This window comes from Molossus molossus, unplaced genomic scaffold, assembly GCF_014108415.1.
Source record: "Molossus molossus isolate mMolMol1 unplaced genomic scaffold, mMolMol1.p scaffold_m16_p_12, whole genome shotgun sequence".
Taxonomy (NCBI): domain Eukaryota; kingdom Metazoa; phylum Chordata; class Mammalia; order Chiroptera; family Molossidae; genus Molossus; species Molossus molossus.
Window position 1 is genome coordinate 50,914,858 of NW_023425347.1, and position 18,847 is coordinate 50,933,704.

Genomic DNA, 18,847 nt, shown 5'->3' on the forward strand with positions numbered 1-18,847 from the left:
TCTGCAGGCAGATTGCCCAAATCAGTGGAAACAGATATTGGCGTTCTGGCATCCCCTGAGTGTGAGTGTTTAAGATAAAACTGTGGAAAATAGTGATTCTTTGATCCAGATGCTCAAGTATGTGTATTTCCTACTGTCAAGTGTTTTGCAGATATTCATAATATAGCTTTCATTTTGATCCTATGACTAGATAATTGTTCATGGGACTGTTCAGTGCTGCGCATTTAGAGCATATAGGGAAAGGGGCTGTGAGTTTGCTTTAATATATTTAACCTCTAGGAGCTTAGTCTTCCCTCCTCAAATGAGGCAAGGAGCGATATCAGTCCCTGAATGAAGGACTATGTGAATGCATCATTAAAGATTCATTAATTTGCAGAGCCTTTGGCTGCTTTTTGAAGTCACTGCATAACACGGTATATCACTCATCCATTCATTCAGGTTCTTCTTTCTAACAACATCCAGTTAACCAATACAACATGAAAATTGTATTAGTAAACTACTGGTATTTTGCAATCAGGAACTACTACTTTATGAACATTTAAATATAGACAAAGATATTGTGATTTGTTCCATTGGCATAATCACCTCTGTAATGATATCTCAGTCCAAAGGTTTTATAATTGCTTAGCAATCCACTATGTACAGTATGCTTCAAATGATCTAGGTTCAATAGAGAATACATGCTGACTTCCAAGGACTTGTTGAAGCAAATATCTAGACTATGACTAATTAGATGGCTCTGTAATACTTTCAATATTAGAATATCACATTAGTTTCAACTCTATAGGGTATACATTCGTCATGTGGCTCTTCTGCTAAGTGGCATTTGCAGATAGAGGCATGCATCACAGTGCTTATTAAGAGAAAAGTATTTGGAGTCAGATCAATTTGGGTTCTGCCACAGATCAACTACATGACCTTGCTCAAGGTAATTAACCCCTATGGGCCTCAGAAAAATGAGGAATAACACTCAACTAACACAAGTTTTTATGAGGATCAGATAACTTCATGTATATGAAGGACCTAATATAGTAGATGCTTAATAAAAGGCTATTATTTTTGTTACTTTTATTGTTATCATCATATTTGTTGGATCAAAATCTTGCACTTCTCTTTAGCACCTTGCCATCTTGACAGCAATGTTTTTCTGTAATAAGAAACCCAACCGTGGCTTCCATCCACTTCAGTGGGAGGGCATAGACAAGCATCAGGTAGGGCCAGTTTTATCTAGTTTTCTCTTTCCAAGTATGTTTTCACCTGGCAATGAACCCCAAATAATACATTCCATGATGAGTGAATTGGGTTGATCAACTACTAAACATCGTTCAGACAATGATATGAACCACCGGAGTAATTGTGCTTATCTGTTTAACCAGAGGAGACAATATTTGATTAGGACTACTTTGGGTTCTTTAAGAGGAGTTAGGCTTGAAAGATCAGATGCAGTTCTAAGCTCCCGAAGTCTGGCTCAAAACAGTGCCCGTATTGGCTTAATTCTAAGTTCTCCTTAAAGTCTCAGTTAATTTTTGGGCTGTCCCAAAGGGTTTTCTGCAAGAGTCTTATGCTAAGACAGAATGTAAATGGGGACTTCTGCCAGACTGAACAGCACTGCTCACGTCTGCTGCAGTCCCCTGCTGTCAGCCTTTTAGGATGACAACTTCATGCTTTCCTGATTGGGCTGTGTACCAGGTAGTCAGTTTGGATGCTATGTCACAATGATCCTTGGCATTCGGCTGAAACAGTGGTTCCCATCAATCATAACGAAGAGAATGGAACCGATTTATTAGGCTACATTAGTAGAGAAAGTCCTCTATGCCTTTAAGTCATTCAGATATCAAGGATACTTAGAATTTTGAGTGCATTACAAAACAGTCAAACATTCATGAGCAGTAAGTAAAATAACACAGTGTGCTTCTGAGAATATTTCTAATCCATGACTTGTTTATGGGAAGGGAGTATGTATCATATTAAATTTAAGCTTTTGCATGATTAGGATTTCTTACAAAGTATCCACCTCCAACTCCGGTAGTATCTGTTGAATTTAAACACCTGTTTAATTTGTTTCTCTCACCCTCATCTCTAAATTAGCCAACTCATGAAAAAACAATGTTTTTCAACACTGGAGACAGGTATTTTTAAAGTTCCTTTTCTTACTGTTTGGTATTTTTGGGTTGGTATAGGCACTGGGTTCTACTCTAAATTTGATGCAACCACTTTAAGAATGGGGCAGTAGGGCTACAGAAATGCATTTGAATTCTCAAGAGCTTAATCCCTCTCCTTGTGAGTGGATTAAATTCTTATGTAAATTGTCAGAGCCAATGTCTTTAGATACTCTGAACACTTTTATTTTATTTTTTAAAGTATGTTTTTATTGATTTTTAGAGAGAGAGGAAGTGAGAGAGATATAGAAACATCGATGTGAGAGAGAAGCATCATTTGGCTGCCTCCTGCATGCCCCCTACTGGGGATACAGCCTGAAACCTGAGCATGTGCCCTGACTGGGAATCAAACTGGGACTTCTCAGTGCATGGACCATGCTCAGTCCACTGAGCCACATCCGCCTGGTGATCCTCTGAACACTTTTACCTAAGTGTCTCCCCTGTTTGGCACGGCACCCAAAGTGGTCAATAAAGTAAGAGCAGTTTTGAGTCTTCTGTTGATTTGGAACTTTTAATTATCCCAATCAATTTCGCAATAATAGAGATACACTTTTCAGATTGTGAAATGTTTTAGAGAGTAACCAAGCAAAGAAAAGTGCTTTTGAGGGAAAATCTTTTGATGGACACAGAATACAATTTAAGCTCTGTATCTGTTGCATTTAACCCAGAGCAAATGGTAAAAGTATAGAAATAATCCAGTCTCCCTAGAGTCATCAAAATGTTACAAATGAGGAATTAAAGTGATAGTCATAGAGTGTTCTGATTCCTCATAGTGGAAGAATTACAAGTTATTATTCGAAAGCCTCACATCTACCATCTCCTTCAGTTGAACATAACAGCAGAAAAGCAGTAGCATTTAGACATCTTGACAATTTAGCACTCTGTCATCCTTAATTTTAAAGTATTTATTACCCTGCGACTTATAATAATATAGTAAAAAGATGGATGTTCTGATGAGAAAGGAGAGAAAAAATTTCTTTTGAATTTCAACTGTCTTATGAATAAGGTTATTATCTTTTCATTGACAGAACTTATGGAGGACAGAAATAAGAATCAAGAAGTAGAAGGTATAATGATTTGAGGCTTTAAAAAATACTGTCATTTTTCTAATAATTTCAAACTTCCATACTTTTTATCTTAAGATACATTAATAATTTGTTAAAATTCAGTGAACACTTGGTCCTACTAAACCATGAATATTTTAAATCTACCAAGTTGATGGTTATCCTCAACAGCATTTCAAAATAAAAATGTCGTATGCACATACATTTCTAACTGGCATTCCCCCAAATATATAGGACTGTCTCACACACATTCTTATATATAAATAGCTGCTCCAACCAGGGGACCAAAGGAACTCCCATCTGTGGCCACTGAGGATTTCTCTCCAGTCCCTTCCATTCTAAAGTGTATAGTGTGAATAATTCTTCCTTTTGGTCCAACCTCTCTCTCTTGTCTTTTTCTCCAGAAAGGAAAGGAAGAAGGGCATAAAGAAGGGTAGGAAGCAAGATTGGGGAGAAATGGAGGAAAAGAAAGAGTTAAGGGCTGTGTTTCAGGCTACAGAAATTCCAGAGTAGAGACCCCAGAGTGTTTTCAGAAGCAGGTCTTCTGATCAGAAGTTGATGTGTGGGTTATCTTTCTAATGGTGAGTAGAAAGGATCTGCACCAGGTTGTGACTTATAAGTAGACAGAGAGCCCGTGGAGGTTGTATTCATAGCTAACTTCTAACTTTCTTCCTCATCCTAAAGTTTTCTGATGTCTCTTAATGCAATTACATTTGATCAGATCCAAAGAAAATAGCTTCAATTATCATCAATTTATAATCACCGATTGATTCGAAACTGAGAGCATTAAACAGTGATGGTAGTAGGGCAGGTGATGTGGCTCAGGATACATTTTTAAAAATAAAAAGTCAGGTGGTCCACAAGTGGTCAGAGAGGCCAGATGTGAGCATGGGCAGCATGTTGGATGTTCAGGCAATGGCAGAGGTTAGAACTGGGGGTGGTGGTGGTGAAACGTTTTCTATGGTTTGACAAACGGGGGTAAGCGTGGGAGGACCTGGTCCCTCTGCCATGGCTAACTCTGATTTTCTCAAAGAACGTTTCTTTTTTGTGGTTTCCAGTTCTACAATTCTGTTAGTAAAATACTTTACAAACATGATGAAGTAAAGAGATGTTAGTCAGCTGGCCCTGGTATTGAATCATAATTTAATTATTCTGTTCCTAGGAGAAAACATTTTCCCAAATAAGTGGTCTACAAGAAAACATTTGCCCACAACTTATTAGAAATTGCCTGAATAGCTTTCTTTACAAATATAAACAACTGCGAACAAAACAAAAGGTCAGAAACAATTTTCCTTTCAAAGAGAATGCTTACATTTATTTATTTTTCTTATTTTTAGGATTTGTCAAGCACTGCAGTGAATTCTTTTTCCCAGGGCTGAAGAAGTTTCTAATTGGCTTCATAGTTAGCTAGCTTATTAAAACACAGTACAACACTTAACTTTTTTTCCAATCTTTTTTTTTTTTTTTTTCTGCAATAGAAGACTTTTTTTCTAATTAAAATTGTCATTAGGAATTCGCTTCTTACCTTGTCAGAAGGTTTAAATGGATTTCCTTGTCCACTAATTCCACCACTGATGCTAAATCCAAGGCCAGGATTCTTTTCTATTCTCACACAAAACTATGTAAAAAAAAGATATAAAAAGGTAATCCAATACATATCAAAGCTAAATATCTTCACATAACTGCATCCCAGTAGAAAAAATTCCCATTTCACTTAAGTTCTTGAGACTAGTTTGTGTTACCTTGGTACCGAAAAGACAGTATAAAATCTGACAAAATATTTAGTGTTTCTATAGGCATCAGTTATGTTTGAAACTAGCTTGAAATTACCTGCAAGCAGAACATCAGTAAGTATTTATTCCTTACTGTGTGCAAGATTAAATTTTGACGAGCAGTTTTAAAAAATTTAAAGCCTTATAACAAAAACATTGTGAATTATGTAAATTACCTACTTTAAATGCACATCTATTCTGACTAATGTGAAAGGATGTTTCAATGAGTAAAAGAAAATCTGCAAATCCAGTTGGGGAAAATATGGCTCCAGTATTTAAATAAGTTGCTGCCGCTTCCTAGGTGAGTACAATTCATCTCCAAGGTAGAAAATTCTATTGTTTAGAAACAGCGGGACTTTTAGTTTGAGAAAGGAGAGAACTTTTGGCCGTAGCTTGACTGAGGGTGAAACGAAGGACACGTGAAATACTCAGTAAAAACTGTTTTGAATTTAGCAGCAGCTTCTGGGGAGGCAGTTAGAAGTCCTGGAAGAAAAGGAACACTGGAAAAAAAGAGGCCAAGAACATGGAGAAATTATTTGTGACAGAGGATAGTCAAACATTACATAGCACTGGGGGCTAATAATTTAGTATTCTGTGCTATATTACTCCCCCCAAACCCAAGTCATCAATGAAAGTCTGTTAAACACAAGATCCTTGTGCTTTGTAGTATGGGAAAATGATGGCATTGGGGTAGGTCACCTTGAGGTACGGCTGCAGAAAAGGTGATAGCTGTTATGAGAGCTGATACAAAGAATGGAGATCAAGAATTCCGTAGAAGGGAAATGAGGGCCAGAATGACCTAGAGAAACTATGACAGACAGGAATTCTTGCCGATCGTGGGCTGGGGACGCGTGTGTGGGCTGTGGTGAAAATGCCAGTTATCTCTGTACAGTGAGATGGGGGTGACCCCAGGTGATCGAAAGACTTAAAACCCAGTGGGAGCATACACTTGGGTTCCATAAAGAAAGAAAACACTTTTATAACTTTATTTTTAAAAAGTATGTTTTTATTGATTTTTTAGAGGAAGGGAGAGAGAGAAACATTGATGTGAGAGAGATAACATAGATCAGCTGCCTCCTGCACGCCCCCTACTGGGGATCGAGCCTGCAACCCAGGCATCAACCTGCACCTCTCGGTCCACTGAGTCACACCAGCCCGGCTACTTTTATACCTTTTAAACACAGAACAAGTAATGGAACTAGGTGAACCAAGTATGACCAGAGATTAGCAGGAAAAAAAGATTAATATAGACAAGAAAAAATATCTAAAGGAATACATTAGCATATATTTTGTATTTATATAAATATAGACTGGAAAATTTCTTAAAGATGATGAGAATGTTTGCATTCTTAAGTAGCTTAATGTTTTCCCCAGCAATCTTGCTTAGTCTACTAATTTGCTTATGGGCAAATGCAAATGCCCAAAATGCTCTCTCCGTTTTTATTTTTGAGGTCCCTTTAAGCCCTACCTCTTAGGTAGTTCAAGGCAAATTCGAGTCCTATTCCTGACATAATCAGCATATATTGTGAGTCTTTGGGAACTAGATCAATTAGGCTTGGCCATTTAATGGAACTATTCTTAATTCACTGTCATATTTCATAATAATGAATAGAATAGTTAAATGTTACACAGTTCACTTGCAACACAAAGGCAAAAACTCTCTGCTAATGTAATTTTTATGGTAGAGTCAGTAATGAATAGTTTCTAAATTATGTGAAACTGCAATTGCCATAAGTACTCTCCCATATTTTTATTTTAAAGATATGTTCAATTACAACTCTTCCTTTAATTCAGCTAGAAGTATTAAAACTGGTTATCACAGGCTGATAGAAGGTACATAATAGAAAACTTGTAACAGTTTTGCATTTATAAGGCTCACAGACTGTGGATATGAACATATAATCACTTGATGTAGCTCCAAGGAATATTTGAGCTTTATTCGATATACCAACTTACCTTGTAGTTCTTTTTTGGTTATTAGTGGTTAATTAGAACATGGGAAGAAAGGAACTTACATGATTTAAATATTTTACCTTTGTGTTTTCCCATCTGCCTGTGCATTTATGATTAAAGTATTTAAGATCTAGGTTATGTCTTTCTAATATAAAATTTTTATGTGGCACAATGTAACACATAGAAGGTATATGCACTCTAGCTTTCCCCAGGCTACCGTGAAACCTGTGAGGAAACACATGCAACAATTTGATTTACAAAGTAAACTGTTGAGAATACTTTCTAGTCCTTCTCAATCTATTTTATATTATTGTCAATCTGGAAGGCACTAAAAATACAAGGGAAATAAATTTTGTATGTGCCAAGTATATAAAAGACTGCCTCAATATATATTTTTAATATTAGAAAAAAGAAAGATGACACTGTACTTTTATAAGTGTGACAAACAACCATAAATTCTTATCTGAAGCCAGACTACCCTTGGGCATATTATAGTATGGCTAATAGGTTGTATTGCGACTGTTGTGTCCCATAAAGCATGTCAGAGAGCGTATCCATCTCACACAGGAGTCCCACCTGCCTGGTAAGGCCCACAGGGGCCATGTCAAGAGGAGAGAATATCTTACAGCCACGAAGCAGTCTGAGACTGCAGAGAATGAGCAAAGAGAAAATGCAGTGTTCTAGTAAAAGGCCAGATCCAGGAGGCCAGTAAATAGCTTATTTAATGAGAGTCAACATCTGTTTTTCTGTTAAGATGCTAAAAACAATGAATGAAATTTCTGGCTAAAGACATAAGTAATAGCCCGGCAGTGATTGGTGGGTTTGCTTCTTTCAGCATCTGTTTTCCTCATTTGACTTCACTGATTCTTCTGGTCTGTGTTAATCTTGTTTTAACAAAATACTGGGTGTATCTTAGAGAGGCCCATGACAGAGTAGATTGTTATATAGCAGTGAGGCCCTGTGAGATCATCATCTATAATTTCTGGAAGGTAGTGATTACTTTAAATAACAATGATGACAACATATTGTTGACCTATGGAATATCTTAAATATTGGTTCTCATCTTGGCTACACATAAAATCACCTGGAGAGTTTAAAAAATTCCATTACTGCCCTGGCCGGTTTGGCTCAGCGGTTAGAGCGTCGGCCTGTGGTCCAGAGAGACCCGGGTTCTGTTCCCACTAAGGGCGGCACCTCGGTTGCAGTTTGTCCCCGGCCCTGGTCGGTTGTGCGGGTGGCAGCCACTCGATGTGTTCCTTTCACATCGATGTTTCTCTCTCTCTCTCTCTGTTCCTCTCTCTCCCTCCCACTCTACCTGAACAAAAAATGGAAAAATGTCCTCGGGTGAGGATAAAAAAAAAAAAAAATTCCATTACTGAGGTCACATCTGGACTAATGAAATCAGTCTCTTTAGGAATGAGGTCGAAGCATCAGTGTGTTTTAAATCTCCTGAGCAGATTCTAATGTATAGCCAAGGTTGAGAATAACTGATATAAAGTATTATTATCCCGTGAAAGGGAGGATAAGTTGAATAGGTCTTTACGTTTCTTCATTCAGACTGAGAACCAAAGGGAAGCACTGATAGTGTGGGATGATGGCTACGAGTTTTTCATGTAGGATGGGAATCAAGCCTCCACTTTCTGGCTTTCTTTAGTTTACTACATAATACAACTCTGATTCTTATCCTCTGTTATGTTCATCAATGATCATAATGATTTATACATCGAAATCCCTTTTCTAAGTAAAATACCCTGATCATGAACTTCAAGTGACATGCACATAGTTTTGTGTTGTACATAATTTGTTAAAAAGAACATCCCATATAGAGATCAGATTTCTAGTCAGTCTATAGAAATTACCCTGAATCTGGGTAACACTTTATGGTTTAAAAATCACTTCCATATATTTTATTTATTTATATTTTAAAAGTTTTATAATTTAAGCATAGTTGGTATATAATATTATATTAGTTTTAGGTGTATAATATAATGATTTGACATTTATATACCTTACAATGTCATCAACACACTGTGTAGTAATCACCTGTCACCGTACAAACTTATCATAATATTGACTATATTCTCTTCACCTTTTTCACTCAATTCCCCTCACCCCCACCATCAGTCTGATTGCTGTTTCTATGAGTCTGTTTTTGTATGTTTGCTTGTTTTAGATTCCACATATAAGTGAAACCATATGGTATTTTTCTCTGACTTATTTCACTTAGTATAAAACCCTCTGGTCCATATATTTTATTTCATTTAATCCTTGAGTTGAAAATAGACTTGACACCTGATGTCTATGAAAAAATAAATATGTAAAAATAAGTGCATTAAATTAGAATTCTTGGGTATTTTGCCCTGCTTTATTGTGACAGGTAGTTTGAAAATTGAGATGGTTTCATCACTGAGCAGGAATATCCAAGTTTACTACCTATTTCTTAATGGCTAAACAAAGTTAGGTACTCTGGCTAGTCAAAAGAAATAGCATTCATTTAAATTCATTCAAAATAGTAGGTGGTAGCATTAAAATTTTTTTAAATTAAATTTATGGGGGTGACATTAGTTAATACAATTATATAGATTTCAAATGTATATGTTTTCATTGCTATGAGGAATTAATTTTAATCTGATTAGAAATGAATTAGTTCATAAGGTCAGATTAAGGGATACAGAGATGTGTTTTTGTTAATAAAACTTTCCATTTCTTCAGTACTTTTTGTTTCTCAGAGCATTGGAAGTGTTCATGGGAGTTCACGTCAATACTCTATCTGCATATGGCGGTTCTATAATTCTTAATTGTAGCTGAAGCAGATTTAATTAATATCATTTAACAGAAGAGAACTCTGAGGCCACAAGAGGCAAGTATCTGAGATCATGTTGCTAGTTTAGTGGTAAGATTGGGACATAGAGCTTGGGTTTTTTTTTTGTTTTGTTTTGTTTTCTTGTGGTACGTGCCCCTAGCGGGAACTGAACCCGGGGCTCTCTGGTCCACAGGTCAATGCTCAACCACTGAGCCAAACTGGCCAGGGCTAGAGCTTGGGTTTTATGTCCGGTTTTAATTAACCCGGATTAAAATGACTGCTTGACCAATTGTATCTTTCACAAGTTTCTTATTTTTTCTTTACCTTGGATTATTCATTTGTAAAACGGAAATATGGTTATTATGAGGATTAAGTGAAATAGTATGCGTAAGCAGGACCGGCTATATAATTAGTGGGGCCTGGTACAAAATGTAAGGCTTCTTGTTCAGTGATTATTAAGAATTAAAAGTTGGCAACAGCAGAGCATTAAACCAAGTGTGGGACTCTTCTAAGCACAGGACTTTTTTCATAATTAAGTACTTTCCTTGACACAACCATTGAATGTTAAAATTTTTACTTCTTGGTTTGAAAAGTACCTGACGTTTGTAGACTGGTGAATGCAAACACTTGCAAGTAACTCTAAATATGATCTCTGAATTATGATGTTTTAAGTGTAATAAGCATGTAAGCTTTAAAATGTAATTTTCTTGTTAGTCAAACTATATAATTTGTGTGTTATTGAAAGGATAATGTAAAAAAATTAAATTTATAGTGTTCAGGATAAATGCATGCTAATATTAAACTTACTATTCAAAGTAGGTGAAAATACAAGGCATTGATCTCAGTGAATTTTTAAATCCATTGATACTCAGAAGAAAAGAAAAGAAAACGCGTAGCTGCTATTAGGTATAACCAAGTCAGAGAACTGAGTTGAAGTTATACTACCTGTGAGGAAGGAAATATGAACAACTTTTAACCTTCTAAATGCCTTTAGTAAGGCATTATTTAAAACTTCATTAACTTTTTAGTATCTCTGAAGAATTAAAAACCTCACATCATTATCTCATTAAAGTCACCCGATTTCTTTTACCTTAAATCCAACACTTGGCCTAGATCAAGGCAGGATAGAAAAAAAAAATTTCTTGAAAAATATCTATAATTTGGAGAATGATTAATACATAATCCCAGCTTCAAGAAAGGTATTAAGAAATAGCGATGTCTAGAGCATCTGGGATCTAAATAATAAATGGCTTTTGACAATAGAAAGGGAAAAACTAGAAAATGAAGATAATTTTGTCTGATACGTTCAGAAAATAAGGTGGGTAATAAGTGAAGTCTTGAGTTAATAATAAAATGGAACCTTTATATAGAGTATTAAGGATTTAGTGAAGTCAGTGGGCAAAGTCAGCTTTGCCTAATTATCTGAAGAATCAAAGAAGAGAAATTAATTTTATGAGTATTAAGATCTTAATGTTTTACTTTCTACGCTTAATATAACTTCGTAGCTGAGATCTTACTCAGCTTCTGGTCCTAAGGAAGAAAAACAGGCCCTTATAATGGAAAAGCAAATTCTAATCTCAGGTCAGAAGAGCAGCATTTTTGTGAACTACATGGCACTTATCAATAGCTTTTGGAGCATTTCAGAAATGTTTTCCTTCTGACTGTTGTTTATCATTTTCTTCACAGCAAACTTTATCTCTGCACTACTCAACAATCAGAAGGCAGGACTTTTAAAAATGTTGCCACCGATAGAGAGGAAGTTTACTTTTCACACTGTCGGCTTCACCAGAGGCCACTGAAGCTCTTTGTGACATCCCAGAGCTATGCTGTAGAGCTAAACTGGAGTGTGGAGTGGGTGTAGGATACACCTGAAAAACTGTTCTGATCCTTTGATTTTTCCTTATATAAGATGGGCATTTTACCAACCATCGGTTCCTATAGGTCGCTGTTCGTAACCACGGAAAATAATGATAAAATCCCTACAAAGTGTGCTCCACTCTATTCAACACGGTGACAGCATTGATGTGTCCCCGACGACATTCGTGAGGGAAGACAACCCATGGATTCATTGGGCTTTGCTGAACATTTCCTGAAAATTCCTCAGTTGTAAACCGTCTTCTCACCTGCTCCGGATAGCCATCCATACTCCTTTGCCCTTTAGTTTGAATTAAGCACCGTCCAGGCTGAGGTCCCCGGGTGGCCTGTGCAGAGGGGATCTGGATAGGCAATGGTGACTGAAACTGCTGGATGGTCACTTTGTTTATGTTTCCCTCATATGGCTGCTGCTCCCGGCTACGATGCTGAAGGCTTTGGGACCCCATCAAGGTCTGGATATGGCTGCCTGCCTGTGGAGAAGATAATCTGTCAGAGGAAGCCTCGTGGTGCTGAGAGGATGTGATTAAAGCAGAAAACACGTACAGAATCTCTCTCTGGTTAAGTGGCATCATTTGGGCTTGCAGACGCGGCTGGAAAAGATAATGACAAACAGCAAGGGTCTGCCTACTGTGGTTTGTGAAAATGTTAATATTGGAGCAAGGCTGCATGGAATACATCTTAGTCATCTGGTGGGTTGCCAAAGTTTATTTTAACTCCCATTTTAAGGGAACAAAACTCAGTCTAAGAAATTTCAAGAAGAAAAAGAAGCCACAACTTAAAAATAACTACACGTTTTATATGGCATTTTGTCTTGAAAAATATCAGGAAGAGAGATGAAATATATGTAACATCAAGAGGAAAATGATAGAAACTAGTTCTTAGTTTTGAAGAAAAAGAACTGAATGATAGCCCTGGCCAGTTTAGCTCAGTGGTTAGAGGACTGGCCCGAGGACCCAAGAGTTGTGGGTTGGATTCCAATCAAGGGCACGTACTTTGGTTGCAGTGCGTCCTTGGCCCTGGCCAAGGTTGTGTAGAAGGCAACCAGTTGATGCATTTCTCTCACATCGATGTTTCTCTCTCTCACTCTCTTCCTCTCTCCCTTCCTCCCTCCTCTATCTGAAGATAAATAGAAAAATATCTTTGGGTGAGGATTATAAAATTAAAAAAATGAATTGAATGATATACTTCCTTTTTTATTTTCTGCATTTAAAAATCAAGAGTATGGTTTCTGGTTAAGTTACATTGAAAATGGATCATGTGACAAATTCCTGTAAGTATCAATAGCCTGCAGAGCCACTAGGTCTGGAGAGGTCTGCAAAGTGAGCTTTGTGTGCAGACCATCTCGTGATGAGCTTTCAGAGATTCATGGGCACCTCTAATAAAAATGATCTTTCTTAATTATTCAAGGCAGTTATGTAGGCGAGCAGGCACGCTCACGGGGGTCTCCCATCTTTGAATGATGGGGTGCAAACCCTTGCTCCTTTGTTCACTCCTGTCTTCTCACCTTCTTTCTAGCAGCAGATGCTTGAGTCATTGACCTGATATCTTTTCTACCAAGCGACCATTTCTGTCTGAGAGCTGGTAATCTAGAATATGCCTTTAATGTCAAGTATGCCTTAACATGAAAGTCTAACATGGGGAGTACATGCTTCTCATGAACACTTTTACACATGCGTGTTCACGTTCTCTTGTTTGGGAGGAGAGAAAAGCCATGATAAACACTGTATCACATTTTGAGCTGCTACACTCTAAGTGAACTCACTGGCATGCCGACTTGTCAGAGAAAATGATTTCCTGGAGTTAGAGGGGCTGTGGGTATAGGCTGACTGGCTCGCTACGAAACAGTCAATTGATTTTACATTTATCCCTGCGTCTCACCTCCACTGGCATAATATTCATAGGTCTTCAGTCAGCACTTGGGTGAGTGGGAAAGAGGAAGACCGGAAGTTTAATTTAAAGTAATCCTGTAGATGAGTAAATAATTTTAATATCCCCCCCAAAAAACTCAGAGGGATCCAGAACATAGCTAGAGTTCCACAATGCATAATCTGCACAAGAAAATCAATAATGACGGCCTAATAATCACTTCATTGGTTAGAATATCCTGGTAATGGTTTTTCAATGGGTGCAAAACTAATTCTATATATTATAGAACTGTAATAACCCTTAGATATATTTATTTAAAACTTTTTTCTTTATTGATTTTAGCGAGAGAAGAAGGAAGAGGGAGAGGGATAGAAACACTGATGAGAGAGAACATCAATTGGTCACCTCCTGCATGCCCCCCACTGGGGATCTGGCCCATAACCTGAGCATGTGTCCTGACCGGGAATCGAACTGGCGACCTCTGGGTGCATGGGTAGATGCTCATCCACTGAGCCACACAGACTGGGCTAGATTTATTTTTTCCTTCTGATAGGACAGTTTGAGCTCAGGACTTTACTTCGATTTGGAACTTGAGGGCAAGTACCATCCTACTTGCCATTTTTAATGACTGGCACAGTAACTGTCATTTAATGAATCATAGCTGCAATCCAAACACTAGATACCAAACTATGTGCTAAAGCTTACATGTATTATCTCCTTTGATCCTTATAACAGCATTAGAGATAATTATTATTATCCTATTTTTACTGAGGAGAAAACGAAGGCTTGGAGAGGTCAAGTAACTTGCCCAAGACATTTACCAACTGGTAAACTGGTAGGAGCAGGATTTGAACCAAGGTTCTCTGACTACGACTATCAGAGTGAACTGAAAAGGAGCCATGAAAAGGAACAAACGGTTCAGGTTGTTCAGGTAGAACATATTACAGATTGTTAACAGCTCTTTAATTTGCCAAAGGGCCATTCCCACTTGTTGAATTAGGTCTTTATCTACTTTAGAGCCTGTTTTTGTGACCTAGAGCTTTACAGTTAAGCAAAAAGGCGGGTGTCTGTATTGAGTAATCTTTCCATGAGTATGAAGTGATGGAGCTCATGTCCTTATATGGCTTGGCAAAAAAACACAGAGTGGGCTCCGCGGGAACATGCAGTGCCTTCAGTCTGTGTTTTGGCTCTGGGCAGCAGTGAGTGGGGGACGACAGCTGTAGAAAGCAAAGAATCATCACTGAATTTCATGTGAAGTTAAGCAAACATAAAGGACACAAGGCATGTAAAAGAACAATTGTGTGGAGGGACTGTGACGAGGAAGCTTTGATTGGCACGAAGGCTTAAGAAAGGTAATAAGGATGCTCATGGTGAAGAACAAAGCACTGATGAGAATGTAGAAAATGTCAGAGGTGGCATTTATTCAGGCAGAGGCTTGGCTATGAGAAACTGACTCACACTGAAGGGGAATTTGAACAAAAAGGTTTCTGTAAAGTCTGTGCTACACATTTTGAATGATAAAAAGGAATAGAGAACATTTGACATTTGTTTTGAACTTTCAAGGGGAGGTTGGGCAAAATAACACGTATTTGAGGAGAATAGTGATGGAATACGGCATTTTCAAGTTGACCCAAAAACATACTGTCAAAGTTTACGTTTACAGGGAAAAACTCCAATATCCATAGGACCCAAGGAAACATTAATGTCAACACCACAGAAAAGAGATGTTGATTTGCTTCATTTTTAAGTGTTTGGGAGGTTTTGTATAACATAAAAGAAATGACTTTCTCACTATAATAATACTTTAGTTCACATGATTCTCTTAGAAAAGACTGTTAGACTGAGAAGTGTATTACACAATTTGGTCATCTGTTTTACTAGCCATGTTGATTCTTTAACCATTTGGGTTTCCTTCCAAAAATCAAACATATTCTCAAAGGATGACAATTTATACCACTGAGACTATGCAAATGGACACAACCATCCTCTACAATGAAGTTCAAATGAGTTCTAAAAATGTTTGGGAGCAATTTCAGTAACACAGAATCATCTATAAAGGATAATTCAGTAATTGATTTCAAGGTATCAGCAGCACTCATTGAAATGAGTCAGTTTCAGTAATTTTGTAAAACAACAACAAAAAGCCCTATCACTTTCTATCCACACCATGCATTCTGCATGTTCTTCTTTTCAATATGCAAGTTAAGTTTGAAAAACTGAGGCAGTAGGACTTCTGTTTCACAGTACATTGAGTAGACATACTTTCCCCTATTCTCTCCATTAAGAAAGAATTAAAAACCCTGAACATAAACAAATATAAGAAAACTCTGGAAAGTCAACACAAGAGAGCACCTCAACTAGGAGGAAACTGGGGATGAAGTAAAAATATGGTGGTGAATTCACTGAGTTTTATTTTTGAATCATAAATCCCTGACTTGGAGCTGAAGAAGCAGATAACCCAAAAAGGCCAAAAGTACAGATGAGAAGTCTCAACAAAAGCCTACTCTATCTAGCCAAAAGACCAGGAGGAAGGGGCAGGCTAGCAAGACAGAAAACTTAGATAGTGATTGTCCTACTATAGCCAAACACCATGGGAAAAAACTGTAGCCCCACCCTAACAATGCCAGCAAAGTCCAAGTGGGGAGCTGAGACTTCTACCCTCATTGGAGAACACGAGGAACATGGACTTACTCTCCCACCAGCAGTAACGAGGTACGCTTCTACAGTACTTTCACAATAAGGTGGTCTAATAATAAGACTGCCTTCACTGAGGTATCAGTAGAGACCATCTGGGAAGCTAGAACATCAATTTCTACCTAGCAATAATAACATTTTGCCTCACATCAATAATTAAAATTCTATCTCAAGAGCCTAGAAAAAGAAAAGCCAAATAAACCCCAACCAAGCAGAAAGAAGGAAATAATAGGAGCAGAAATCAATGGTGTTGAAAATGAATAACAGAAAAAAATAAATGAAACAAAACACCGGTTCTTTGAAACGATCATAAAACAACACACTTCTAGCAAGATCGAATAAGGAAAAAGAAAAAGAAAACAAATGAGCAAAATCAGGAATAAGGAATGGGATATCACTACAGATCTTGCAGAAATCATCAGTATAATAAGGTAATACTACAAATAACTCTACACACAAATTTGACAACTTATATGAAATGGGCCATGTCCTTGAAAAGCACAAACTACCGCAACTCACCCAATATGAAATAGATCATGTAAAAAGCCCTACAACTCTCAAGACTGAGTAATTTGAAAACTCCCAGGAAAGATAACTCCAGGCACAGAGGCAAATTCTACACCAATTCTACACACTCTTTCAGATAATAGAAGAGGAAGGGCTACATCCCAATTTATTTCAAGAAGCTAGTAGTATTCTTTCAGTAACAACTCCAGATAAAAACAGTAAAAAAAAAAGAAGAAAGAAAACTATATACCATTTATAAATATAAATACAAAAATCCTTAAAAAAATTGGCGAATAGAATTCACCAATATATAAAAAAGTTATTCACCATGACCATGTGGAGTTTATTCCAGTGATACAAAACATATTTAATATTTGAAAATCAACAAATGCAGTGCACCACATTAATGGGCTACAGAAGGAAAATTAGCAGTCATATCAATGGAAGCAGGTTCTATTTGACAAAATTCAGCATCCATTTGTGATAACAACTCAGAAATATAGAAATGGAGTAGAACTTCCTCAACTTGATAAAGAACATCTACAAAAAACTTACAGCTAACTTAAAACTTCTGTGAAAAAACTGACTGCTTCTCCCCTAAGATCAAGAACAAGGCACAGATGTCCACACTCACCACTTTCATTCAGCATAATCCTGGAAGTTCTAGTCAGTAGAATACAGCAGGAGAAGGAAACAAAAGGCATACAGATGGAGAGGGAAGAACAAAATGTCCTCATTTACAGATTACATGATTGTCTACATGAAAAATCCAAAAGAATTGGCAAAAACTTTCCTAGATCTAACAAGTAAATTCAGCAAGGTCACAGGATACAAGAGCAAGTGTGTTTAAGTGTGTTAGCAGACATCAAAATTTAAATGCAATGCCATGCAGTCACTTAAGAAAAGTAGAATACTGAGGTGTAGATCAAACAAAGCTTGCACAAGATTTATATGCTGAAAACCACACAATGCTGAAGAAAGATATCACAGTTAAATAAATGGAGAGACATATGGATTGGAAGACTTAACACACTAAAGATGTCAATTCTCTCCAAATTTGATACACAGGTTTAAAAAATTCCTAACAGAACCCTGGCCAGTTTGGCTCAGTGGTTAGACTGAAGAGTCTCGGGTCCGATTCCCCGTCAAGAGCACGTACCTCGGTTACAGGTTCTTCCCTGGGCCCGTGGGATTTGTGTGGGAGGCAACCAATCGAGATGTCTCTCTCCTCCTGCCCCCTCCCACTCTATCTAAAAGTCAATGGAAAAATATCCTTTGGTGAGGATTAAAAAAAAATTCCTATTAGAAATCCAGAAAGACTTTTTATATATATAAATAATATTATTCGAAACTTTATATTGAGAGCCAATGAAACAACAATAGTTAACATGATTTTGAAAAAGAAGAGTAAAAGAAGAAGAATCAGCCTGATTTCAAGATTATTATGTGTGGTATTGGCAGAGGGACAGACAGATGGATAAATGGAATTAATCAGAGAACACATAAATAGACCCACAAGAAAAAAGGCCAAATGATTTTTGGAAAAGGTGCAAAAGTAATTCAATGGATGAAAGACAGCCTTTTCATCAAATGGTGCTGGCACAATCGGCTTTCCATAGGCAAAATAAATAAACTTTGACCTATGTCTAATATCTCACATCAAAATGAACTCAAAACAGATCATAGAATTAAATGTAAAATGTTAAGAGGACGAGAAAACAAGCTACAGAGTTCGAGAAAATATTAGCAAACTATATCTTGGACAAAAGGTAGTATCTAGAATATATTAAAAACTCAAAACGTGACAGTAAGAAATTAAACAATTCATTTAGAATAATGGTCAAAAGACATGAAGAGATATTTCACCAAAGAGGACATACAGATGGCAGCAACTGAGCTCATGAAAAGATGTTCTACATCATTAGCTATTAGAGAAATTAAAATTAAAACCCCAGTGAGATATTACTACACACTTATCGGAATGACTAAAATAAAACATAATGACAACAACAAATGCTGCGGGAAATGTAAAATGGCAGAGCCACTCTGCAAAAATATTTGGAAGTTCCTAAAAAAAACCAAAACCAAACATGTGAATACCATATGATCCAGCAATTACATTCCTGGGCATTTATCCTAGAGACTTAGAAAGAC

The 18,847-nt window shown here is 37.1% G+C and overlaps 1 protein-coding gene across 2 annotated transcripts in view; it reads right to left on the minus strand.

The window, feature by feature from the left end:
- Nucleotides 1-18,847, minus strand: part of LRRC7 (leucine rich repeat containing 7) — a 460,161-nt gene that overhangs the window by 28,418 nt on the left and 412,896 nt on the right. For both annotated transcript variants that reach the window (XM_036256050.1, XM_036256051.1), the window contains 2 exons: nt 11,875-12,096; nt 4,749-4,841 (listed from right to left, as the gene is read on the minus strand). In XM_036256050.1, coding sequence (XP_036111943.1) covers nt 4,749-4,841; nt 11,875-12,096 — 315 coding nt within the window. The remainder of the gene's footprint in view (nt 1-4,748; nt 4,842-11,874; nt 12,097-18,847) is intronic.